The 11,907-nt window shown below is 46.7% G+C and overlaps 1 protein-coding gene across 1 annotated transcript in view; it reads left to right on the top strand.

Annotated features, from left to right (window-relative positions):
- Window positions 1-490: 490 nt before the first annotated feature.
- The window catches only part of SCAF8 (SR-related CTD associated factor 8), a gene marked incomplete at its 5' end in the record, with an annotated part of 194,012 nt that continues 182,595 nt past the window's right edge, over window positions 491-11,907 (top strand). Inside the window, 1 exon segment of the mRNA XM_082249133.1 lies at window positions 491-520. Within this exon segment, the coding sequence (XP_082105259.1) occupies window positions 491-520 (30 nt within the window).

The raw sequence follows: 11,907 nt of genomic DNA, 5'->3' as shown, positions 1-11,907 counted from the left end.
CTCTTATTGCCCTTACACTGAGGGGGCGTTCCCCTGTGTAGCAGACACACCCCTGGCGGGGATATCAGTTCTACCTGTGTTATTATAAACTCATCAATCTCTGCCCTTTGTCTTTCTGGCGGGGAGTGTGATACCACGTGATTGCCAGGCCATGTGTGAGAAGGCGGTGTATCTGCCGCAGCCAGTGCAGACGTTCTGTAACAGAGCATTGAGCGGCAATGTGGAGACTACAAGTCCCGGCCGGGACCGCTTAGCTCAGTGGTTTTAGCCGGGGCTTGTAGTTCCAGAGAGGCGCGCACACGCCCTGGTCTCTATGGTCTGTCAAAGAACATCCCTCTTCCTGTACTCCGCACTTCTCCGCAGCCCCTTGTCACGAGGCCTGAGCTTCCGCTTCCTCCTCCTCCCCCCTACTCACTCCTCCTCTCCCCCCACAGGCGCCGTCGCCACCTCCTCCTCCAAACAACACGGCGCTTCTACATCACCCGACAACATGGAGGCCGTCAAAACCTTTAACAGCGAGGTTTGTAGCCGCACATGCCACATTCTCATGTCTTCTGCTCTCTTCTCTGCCTGTATGTGTGTGCATCGGAGGGCGCGCCGCTGCCCTTGGTGAGGGGGGCCTGGGCTCCGTGCTGCCCGAGCTGCCTCCTTCCCGTCTACGCATCATCCGGCCCGGCCATTCTTCTCTAGGACGGGGCCTCCCCTCTCTACAGCCCACTAACTCTACTCCCAGGCTGCTGCAGTGTAGGCCTGTGCTGATTACACTGAGCCCATCTCTGCTAAGGGGATGATCCGTGCACTGAGCCCAGCTCTGCTAAGTGGGTGATCCGTGCACTGAGCCCAGCTCTGCCAAGGGGGCGATCGGTGCACAGAGCCCAGCTCTGCTAAGGGGGTGATCCGTGCACTGAGCCCAGCTCTGCAAAGGGGGCGATCTATGCACCGAGCCCAGCTCTGCTAAGGGGGCGATCGGTGCACAGAGCCCAGCTCTGCTAAGGGGGCGATCGGTGCACAGAGCCCAGCTCTGCAAAGGGGGCGATCGGTGCACAGAGCCCAGCTCTGCAAAGGGGGCGATCGGTGCACAGAGCCCAGCTCTGCTAAGGGGGTGCACTGAGCCCAGCTCTGCTAAGGGGGTGCACTGAGCCCAGCTCTGCTAAGGGGGTGCACTGAGCCCAGCTCTGCTAAGGGGGTGCACTGAGCCCAGCTCTGCTAAGGGGGTGATCCGTGCACTGAGCCCAGCTCTGCTAAGGGGGTGCACTGAGCCCAGCTCTGCTAAGGGGGTGCACTGAGCCCAGCTCTGCTAAGGGGGTGCACTGAGCCCAGCTCTGCTAAGGGGGTGCACTGAGCCCAGCTCTGCTAAGGGGGTGCACTGAGCCCAGCTCTGCTAAGGGGGTGCACTGAGCCCAGCTCTGCTAAGGGGGCGATCCGTGCACTGAGCCCAGCTCTGCCAAGGGGGCGATCCGTGCACTGAGCCCAGCTCTGCCAAGGGGGCGATCCGTGCACTGAGCCCAGCTCTGCCAAGGGGGCGATCCGTGCACTGAGCCCAGCTCTGCCAAGGGGGCGATCCGTGCACTGAGCCCAGCTCTGCCAAGGGGGCGATCCGTGCACTGAGCCCAGCTCTGCCAAGGGGGCGATCCGTGCACTGAGCCCAGCTCTGCTAAGGGGGCGATCCGTGCACTGAGCCCAGCTCTGCTAAGGGGGCGATCCGTGCACTGAGCCCAGCTCTGCTAAGGGGGCGATCCGTGCACTGAGCCCAGCTCTGCCATGGGGGCGATCGGTGCACTGCGCCCAGCTCTGCTAAGGGGGCGATCCGTGCACTGAGCCCAGCTCTGCTAAGGGGGCGATCCGTGCACTGAGCCCAGCTCTGCCATGGGGGCGATCGGTGCACTGCGCCCAGCTCTGCTAAGGGGGCGATCCGTGCACTGAGCCCAGCTCTGCTAAGGGGGCGATCCGTGCACTGAGCCCAGCTCTGCTAAGGGGGCGATCCGTGCACTGAGCCCAGCTCTGCTAAGGGGGTGATCCGTGCACTGAGCCCAGCTCTGCCATGGGGGCGATCGGTGCGCTGCGCCCAGCTCTGCCAAGGGGGCGATCGGTGCGCTGAGCCCAGCTCTGCCAAGGGGCGATCGGTGCACTGAGCCCAGCTCTGCCATGGGGGCGATCGGTGCACTGAGCCCAGCTCTGCCATGGGGGCGATCGGTGCACTGAGCCCAGCTCTGCCAAGGGGGCGATCGGTGCACTGAGCCCAGCTCTGCCAAGGGGGCGATCGGTGCACTGAGCCCAGCTCTGCCATGGGGGCGATCGGTACAATGAGCCCAGCTCTGCCATGGGGGCGATCGGTGCACTGAGCCCAGCTCTGCTAAGGGGGTGATTCGTGCAGGCTGCTATGTCCGCACAAACCTGGCCAAAGCGAAACGCATAGATGTGAACCTATTCACACCACATCTGTCTGCTATGGAAAAAGAAGGCACATCAATGCAACACATAAAAACAAAAAAAAGTAAAGCTGGCTACAGACTACAATTTTCTTTTAGATTTACCCCAAACCTTATAATATTAGGTCAAAGCTAAACACTTTCAAATTTAATGCAATTAGGCAGGCCCTTGCACTACATTGTTGTATTTCCTTTAGATATACCTTCAACTAACAAAATTGTGGAGTCAGCCTAATTCAAGTGAGTTTATTTCACATGAACATAACACTCATGCTGTAGATCCAGCATCGCTTTTGCTGTTTAATCTTGAACCTGTAGATACTTGTCACCTAAAAAGAACAAAAACCGACAACAGTCACCTGATTGTCTCCTTTAAGCCCTATACACATGGGCAGAATGGTGGGAGACATTTGCTGGTACAAAAAAAATACCAGCCAACAATCTGCCTGTGTGTGTATGTCTGACAGAAGTCGGCCGTGCATGCTGGAAAACCAGCAGATGGACTCCCGATCAGCGCCCCCTATCCCGTTCAGAACGCAACAACTCAACGGGGGAGATCGCTGGACTAACCTCGCATGGTTAGTGCTGCAACTCCCGATCGGAGCCGTCATTTTTATTTATTTTTTTTGTTTTGTGCAATCCACGGCTCAAATTGGCATTCAACATAAATAGAAGTGTATGTTGGCAACCCTATGCTAGAATTTTGGCTGACTGAGCAGGAATGCAATTTGAGCTGTGCATGGCTAGCATTGCTCTGACCTCTTTTTAACAGGAAGTGAAGAAAAGTCTCCTCAATGTGACACACACAAATATATATATATATATTTTTTTTTTGTACATCCAAAAGAAAGGAGTATATTTTGGATTATACTTTACTATTTGTACTATATACTTTTTATTTTGCATGGATTCAGGTTAGTTTTGTAGGCATGCTCAAAAATGAGATTAATTCTCTTTACCATGCCCCCCCCCCCCCCCCCAGTTCTGAACTGCTACTGAAGTTCCCTAACATTCCTGTACCAGTTACAGCTTTCACAAAGATACCACTTGCTCAAGGGAATGCATGCTTACCCCTGCCTTGGCAAAGAGTACAGGAAAATGTAGTGTGGTGATGAGGGGGCAAGTATTCCTTGTAGAGCTTGCCATTAGGTAAACCTCTCAATTTCCCCTTGTGAAAAAAATCTAGCCAAGCTAATACCGAGTACATTCTTCAGGCAGACCTTGATTTTGCATGCAGTCTAATCTCTCCTACACTCTTTGATACCATACTGAAATGCAGACAGTTTAGCAGCTGGTGGGAAAGGGCTTGTGTTGCTCTGTAGGGTTAGAAATTGCAAATAATATTGTATGTACAACATAGCTACACTATGCAGAATTTGTTTCTCCCTTAGGCCCCAAGCACAGTCCATGGGGCTCAGGCGTTCAGCTGCCTTCAGAGAGTACAGGTGCACCATATGGCTCTGCTGCCAGGAGCCAGCCAAAATCTGAGAGACTGCTGCACCTGCACAGTGCTCCTGTGCCTTCTGCTACAACTGAATGCCAAAGCTGTAAGCCACGGGACTAATCATCCAGTGCGCATGGGGCAGTATGTGCCCCCAGGATGTATACACACAACCCAAGAAAATGAGGGTTTAAAAAAAAAAAACAAAAAAAACTTTTAAGGTGGATTTACACTTAAAATGAGTGTAAAGGTTCAGGTATTTTTTTCATTTTTTAATAACCATGTTATACCCACCTGCTCCGTGTAATAGTATTGCACAGAGCAGCCGGATCTTCCCCTGCTTGGGTTCCCTGCTGGCGCTCTTCCCCCCCCTCTGAGTGCACCATAGAAAGCTGCTTGCTTTGGGGTCCCGCATGCAGGCTCGCTCCTGAGCCACCTATGTGTGTCCATAGACACGAAGTGGGGCCAGATCCCTCCTCACAGGTTGTGATTTACCGCAGCAGGAGCCAGTGGCTCCTGCTTCTGTGTCTGATCTAGTGAAGAGAGAGACAGCAGTGATCTTGCTCTAGGGCAGGATAGACCTCTAGCTCAGGTAAGTATTTTTTTTGGGGGGGCTGCACATTAAAGTTTTTTTTTTTTTTTACCCTTATCAGGGTAAAAAAAAAACTTTAAAATTTACATCCACTTTAAGTGATCTGTTGAAGTGCTTTAATGTTTGTTATTAAGGAAGCCTTTCCTTCATGAATAGACTGCTAATGCACCACAAAGGCCAAAAAAACGAGGTGCTCATGTATTTCAAAGGACAAAAAAAAATACCTTTACATGTTTATCTAAAGAGAAAGTATGTTTTGTATATCCCATTACCGACTTGTACTGCGTAACATTAAGGGGAGCACAGGTCCTCCTGCAGGTTCCCGTAAATGTAATTGTTGAAAAATATGCAATTTGTGAACCTGCATGCGTTTATCTATTTGAAGGCTTTGTGTTTACTAAAGCTCAGATTTTACTGTATTGAAAGTACTATAAAAAACTGAATTTTTAAAGTGAAACTACACTGCATCTGAGCACCACAAACCAAAATCCCTGTTTAATCCATTTTTATTATTCAAAGCAAACTCCCCCATCCATGTCTCTGCTTTTTTGCTAAGAAATTACATTGAAAAGCATTCTCTTTCTCTTCTGGCCAGGGGCCACCTTGAGTAAGGGCAGACGATTAAGGTAGCTTTTACTTCCTGGAATCCATATGCCCTTAGCTCATGCATGCATGCAGGAAGGTATGCCCAGCTGAGAAAACCCCTCTTCCTTTCCCAAAGACTCCTGGGATGTAGGAAATCATTTGCCTAGGCATGAAAACCAGACAATACCAAGAAATGCAAAAAAAAAAAAAAAAAAAAGTTAAAACGAGCAAACGTATCTATTTACTAATGCTAGCAGCATAAGGATTTAGAGCCCATTCAGACTAGCGCGACACGACTTTGGGGGGCGACCTGTGAAGTCGCGTGCACGGCGACTTCGGCGCTACTTGCAGAGACTTCACATAATGGAAGTCTATGCAGGCCGCCCCAAAGTAGTACAGGACCCTTTTTCTAAGTCGGAGCAACTTGTGTCGCTCCTATTAGAACGGGTCCTGTACTACTCAATGGACCGCGACCGAGCGCGACTTGTCAGGCTGACAAGTCGCGCTAATGTGAATGGGCTCTAAAAATAGTCAATGTTGATTGAGAAAGTGAAGTTCCGCTTTAAAGACAAACATGTTAGCAGTACAGACCAGGGATACTGAAAGGCACTTTCACAGAACAGGAGAATGGGAAACTTTTTACTTTCACCAAATAATAGCTATTTTAATGTATGTGTCCATATTTTATAGGTGATGTAATAATGAAAAAAAAAAAAGGATAGAACTTTAGATAATTTGTAGGCCAGCTGTACATAACATTGCGAGCTTCACGAATGATAATTGGGTTATTAGAAAACGACTGCCAATGTGTCATGAAAAAGCATGTGGTGTTGGCTGAGGCGGCAAACATGCTTGACAATTTCTGACACTGAAAGCATGACTAACCCTGGCATGGATCATGCTTCTTTACAGCCATATTCTGGGTTCAGTTGTAAGCTGTGCCCATAAAGTTTTTCTTGTTTGTCTAAAGCCCACTCCAGACTCAGTCTGGCTTCAGATCTCGGTTTGTGGCTGTCCTTATCCAGAAGAAGTGTTCATACAGCCTCTAAATCAGTGGTTCTCAACTCAGCCTCTAATTCAGTGGTTCTCAACTCTGGTCCTCAGGACCCACTAACAGGCCAGATTTTAAGTATTACCTTGGGGAGATGCAGACTAGAATACCGCAATCGTTGAGCAGCAAAATATATCACCTGTGATGTATTTCAATTATCTTCCAAACCTGGCCTGTTGGTGGGTCCCGAGGCCTGGAGTTGAGAACCACTGCTCTAAATGGTTGGTCAGGTAGAAATGGTCAGTCTGGGGCTGCGGATGTATGCAGCTCAGGAGTTCTGGCTTCATTTGCCACATTTGCTTCATGCCTATCACTCTAATATAAACCCCGTTGAGTACTGAAGCCTTCATTTTAAATATGAAAACATTAGTATACTTTGTGAGCAAGAAATGCCTTTGGAAGGCCAGCTTTACCTTGTAAAAGTAACAGTGACATATTACTGTGATGCACATAGTCTGTGCAGAGATCAGAGTTGACAAAAAATATATCTCCTGCGCTCAAATGTTGCGAGAAAACCAAAGAGGTGGTGGCTAAATAGTTGGCATCTAATGTCTTGCTTCCCTCTCAGGATGATGGGTATCCACACAAACTGAAAGCATAAAAAAACGAGAAGGGAGCACCGACCTAGTACAATACCATAAAACATTTGTTGGGAATGGTTAAAAACCACAACATACATTATCCTCACAAAAGTGTGCAGCATAGAACCAAAGAATTCCTTCGGCTATCCAGAGACCTCAGGACCATATTCCTTAATAGTGACAAGCGAACTTGAAAATGTCCATAAAGATGGGGCTAACGCGTTTCAAGGGAGGACCCTCTTCCTCAGAGCTATCCGGGAAACGCGTTAGCCCTATCTATATGGACATTTTCAAGTTCGCTTGTCACTATTAAGGAGTATGGTCCTGAGGTCTCTGGATAGCCGAAGGAATTCTTTTGTTCTATGCTCATATACAGCATACTTTTGTGAGTGTAATGTTTGTTGTGGTTTTTAACCATTCCCAATAAACGTTTTATGGTATTGTACTAGGTCGGTGCGCCCTTCTCTTGTTTCTTTTATGCTTTCAGAGATCAGAGTTGTGGCATCCCCCCCTACTACAGGCTGCCTGCAGTTAACTACAGGAGGGGGCGGAGACAAGACCAGTCACTGCAGCAGCAGGGAACTGCCTTTATTACAGGAAGCTCCTACACACGCAACGATTATCGGCCGACCGATCGTCCGACTTTTGTCCAAGTTGTGTTTTGTTGGTTGGAATGTGCCTAGACTGCACACAAATTTTCTCGGCCAACAAAATTCTACTTCAGAAGTGATGTCATGTGCTGGTTTGTTTTCTTTGTGTTTTTTCTTCACTGAGCATGCCCAGACTTGCTCATCAGTTTTTTCCCTGTTGAAATCTGTACTGACTGACGGAAAATCGGCTGTTGTGTTGACGGCCAACAAAAATTTTATAGCCGGCCGAAAAGTCGGAGTTGGTTTTCGGAAGCATCATACTAACAAGCCGAAAATCGGCAGATCGGACGTTGGCCGAAAATTCCCGGCCAATAATCGATGCGTGTGTACGGGGCTTAAGTTTCACACTGGATTACTGCACAGACCATGTAAGAATACACGTTTTCTTGTATTTAGACAATATTTCTTGGAGTTAAGGTTTACATTTTAAGGTTAGGAAATAGAGAAGTCAAGCATGGCAAAGATTGGAAAGTGATAAATATTAGCCTTCAGCAAGTTAGTAAAAAATCTTTTTTCACTTTTACTTCTTTTCAGTACCAAAAGCCCAGCTCTAAAAATAACCACTCCAGAAACCAACATTTTGAGTGGTGAGATGGTTAAAGGGAGGGCAGCTTGAAGCACAAGACAAATCTGTAGGCAGAAATAGTACAGTGTTTTGCAAGTGCCTAAATTGGCATATGTTGCTATGTTTATCAGTATAGTATTTAGTCTCAAGGCCCTGCACAGTCTACTGATACATGCAAATCCTCTGCATGCTACTGTTCAGTGTTATAAAAACAGTTTTAATTTGTATGTGTTTAGCCAGTGTAGTATATAGAGCATAATACTGTTCATTGTGCTTGCTAAAGGCAAACTGAATCTAGTGTCAATTACACACATGCTCACAATATGCTAATCTGCAGAATAAATGTAACAAATTTCTTCAGAGAAGTCTTATTCTGGCCACACACAATAGTTTTCTAGGAGTTTCAACTAGTTTTATACTGCAAAATTAATCAAAGGATCAAGGCAAGCTACCACTAGAAATTTATACATTTTATATGGCAGCAAGTTCTCTTGATCAGTTTTGCAATTTAAAATGGTTGCATTTGCAAGTAAATTGCTGTGTTACGGTCAGTATTTGTATACTTTTTAACACACTATCATTTTAATGCTGTGTAAACATCATGATGAGGCATGCCACATTATGATTTTAGTATCTTGTGTGCAAAATATTTTTAGTATTTTAAGTTATTTAAAAGTATGTTTGGATCTTGCAGGGAAGCAAAATGAGATCCAGAAGTCCTCATGTGTAACACACCTGCTTTAGTTTGTTGTTGGCTGTTTGTGTACAGACAGCAGGCCACGAATTCTGGTTTAACAATCAAAGCCCAACTCTGGCCAGTAATTAAAAAAAAAAAACAAAAAAAAAAAAACAACCTGTCACAATCACAATCCCCACTGCAAGGATTAAAGTGGTTCTAAAGTATGAATCAAGGAAATGCCGATTTAAGATGGGGGGGTTGAATCAAGCTCTACATTAAGGTAAGAAAAAAAAAAAAGCCTTTACTGCTGCAGTATCCTGCCAGCCCCCCCCCCCCTTATTCTTACCTGAGCCCAATCCAGCAACAAGCACAAGACCAGCAGCTCTCACATTTGTCTCCCCCCTCATTGGGCAGATTGATATCAGCGGGTTGGCTCCTGCTCCTATCATTTGACTCCAGTAATGGGGGGTGGGTTCTAGTCCTGCTGTGTATGTCAATGGACACAGCAACGGGGCTCGGAAGTGTGCCCGCAAGGGTGCCCACATGGGAGTCTGTTTCCTATTGGGGGCATCAGCAAGAAAGGCCACCCTGTGTAATTCTTTTGCACGGAGCAGGTAGTATAGACATTAGAGCTGCACGTTTGATCGTTAAAAAAAAATCGTGATCTCGATTCAGCCCCCGCCCTCACGATCTTAAAACGGCATTTCCTTGATTCATACAGAGCCCTTCTCTGCTCACTCACAGCTGTCAAAAAAAAAAAACCTCTGGCAAATGTTTAGCAACATTGCCAAGGCTGGGAGATAATTGTAAACACAATGTTTTACAATGTATCATTTCCTTCTTTTAGATCAAAGGAATGAACTTCCATCTGTAAATGGGGTCAGTTTAATCTCTTAAAGACTATAAAGCCATTTTCTTACACTTGTTGCTTACAAGTTAAAATCTGTATTTTTGTTTTTGCTAGAAAATTACTTAGAACTCCCAAACATTTTATATATATATATATATATATATATATATGAGCAGAGACCCTAGAGAATAAAATGGCGATCATTGAAATATTTTGTCACACCTTATTTGCGCAGCGGTCTTTCAAACGCAATTTTTTGGGAAAAAACACACTTAAATGAATTAAAAAAAAAAACAAAACTTTAAAGTTAGCCCAAAACTGTAAAGTATAATGTGAAAGATGATGTTTTTAAGGGCTCTTTCACACGGTCCGCCTCCGTAGGCGGATCCGTGTTGCTCAGCGGGGATCGATCCGCGATCCCCGCTGAGCCGGGCGGATGACAGCTCCGTCTCCGCTTGCAGAGCGGAGAGGGAGGTGTCTCAGCCCCCGCTGCCCTCTATGGGGGATCGGATGAGAGCGGACCGCATGTCCTCCCTCATCAGATCCGTTCCGATTACTGAACGGATGGAAAAATAGAGTTTCCATCCGTCCAGATTTCAGCACAGGATCGGATGCGGATGGCAGCGGGTGTCAGCGGAGGTGTCTCCGCTGACACCCGCTGCCCCATAGAGCTGCATGGAGGATCCGATCAGATCCGCCTAAAAAACTGACAGGCGGATCTGATCGGATCGCCCGTGTGAAAGAGCCCAAAATGCCTTAACAACCACAATGCTTGTCCATTTTAGGGGGAGGTAAGAGGGCTGCATTATCTTACCCCCGCTCTTGTCTTTCTCTGGTACTCCATGCTGTATGTGGTTCTTCAGTGTTATATACTGTGCAGGGCTATTAAAGTGGTTGTAAAGGCAGAAGGTTTTTTTTTTAAATTTTAACACTTTATATACATTAGGATAAAAAAAAACCTCCCCCTAATACTTACCTGAGCATCATCTCGTTCCAGCGATGTTGCATGAGAGACTCGGCTGTATGGGAATCTCCCTCCTAATTGGCAGCAGCCAGCGCCATTGGCTTCCGCTGCTGTCAATCAAACTCAGTGAGCCAATGAGGAGAGAGAGAGAGGGTGGGGGCCTAGCCGCGGCTCCATGTCTGAATGGACACAGGGAGCTGCGGCTCGGCTTGGGTGCCCCCATAGCAAGCTGCTTGCTGTTGGGGCATTCAGCAGGGGGGAGGGGCCAGGAGCACCGATAAGGGACCCCAGAAGAGGAGGATCCAGGCTCCTCTGTGCAAAACAACTGCACAGAGCAAGTAAGTAAAACTTTTTTTTTTTTTTTTTAAATAACAAAGAGAGAGACCTTATATTATCATTTTATCCCTGCACTGTACGTGGAGGAGGCAGGATTGCAACTGGGTTTGGAAGCACCTTAGAGTAGAGGCTTCATGGAACCAGTCGCATCGCTGGAGAGATCCTGCTTGTGCAAGGAGTAAGGGTCCTTTCAGACGGTCCACCTCCGTAGGCGGATCCGAGCTGCTTAGCAGGGGATCGTAAACACAGTTCCACGGTGAGCAGGAAGGTGACAGCTCCCTCTCCACTCTGTGAGCGGAGAGGGAGGTGTCAGAGCCCCAGGCATCTCTATGGGGAAATCGTATTAAAGTGGACCGCCTGTCCCCTCTCACCCGATCTGATCCCCTGGACGGATGGAAAATAGGGTTTCCATCCGTCCGTATTTCACGGACAGGATCGGATGCGGATGTCAGCGGACATGTCTCCGCTGCCCCATAGGGATGCATGGAGCATCCGATCAGATCCGCCTAAAAAACTGACAGGCGGATCTGATCGGAGCGGTCATGTGAAGGGACCCTAAAGTATTCTCTATTCCTTGACGAAAATTAGCGTTTCACCCTTGCAGTGTGGGATATTTTTCCTTTTCTTGTGCTCAGAGTTGGGCTTTGATTTAGATTTCTATATTCTGAAGTACCTCATTTGTGGAGTATTTTTATGAACCGATTTAACCTGAAGCTCAGATGAGGCCTTTTTGGAACTATAAAGTAAATAGTAATCGTGTTTTTTTTTTTTTTTTTTTAATTTGTCATACCATTACTGAATATGCAGTCTACCAGCATATTCAAAGCGGTATGTGTCAGTGTTAATTTTGATGTCAAATTTCGATTTAGTTTTAGTCATAGACTTTTGACTAAAATGCAGTTTTAGTCAGCTCAATTTTTTTAGTCCTATTCTAGTCGACTGAAATCTCCAATACATTTTAATCGACTAAAATCTAATAGATTTAGTTAAATTGTAATGCATTATTTAAACATTTCTCTAGAATTTCAAAACCTGTTATATACTCCCTGGAGTAAAAAAATTGAAATAACGTTTATTTGTTTATAGCAGTAAAATCAGTCTGTATATTAGAGGTGCCCCTCTTTACTAGTCTCGCGATTCATTTTAATTACGATTATCCTGTTAACGATTTGATTCCGCGATGC

Source organism: Pelophylax lessonae (genome assembly GCF_965119305.1).
Source record: "Pelophylax lessonae genome assembly, chromosome: 3".
Classification (NCBI taxonomy): domain Eukaryota; kingdom Metazoa; phylum Chordata; class Amphibia; order Anura; family Ranidae; genus Pelophylax; species Pelophylax lessonae.
The sequence above is the reverse complement of the archived record's forward strand: the minus strand, read 5'-3'. Positions and strand labels throughout refer to the sequence as shown.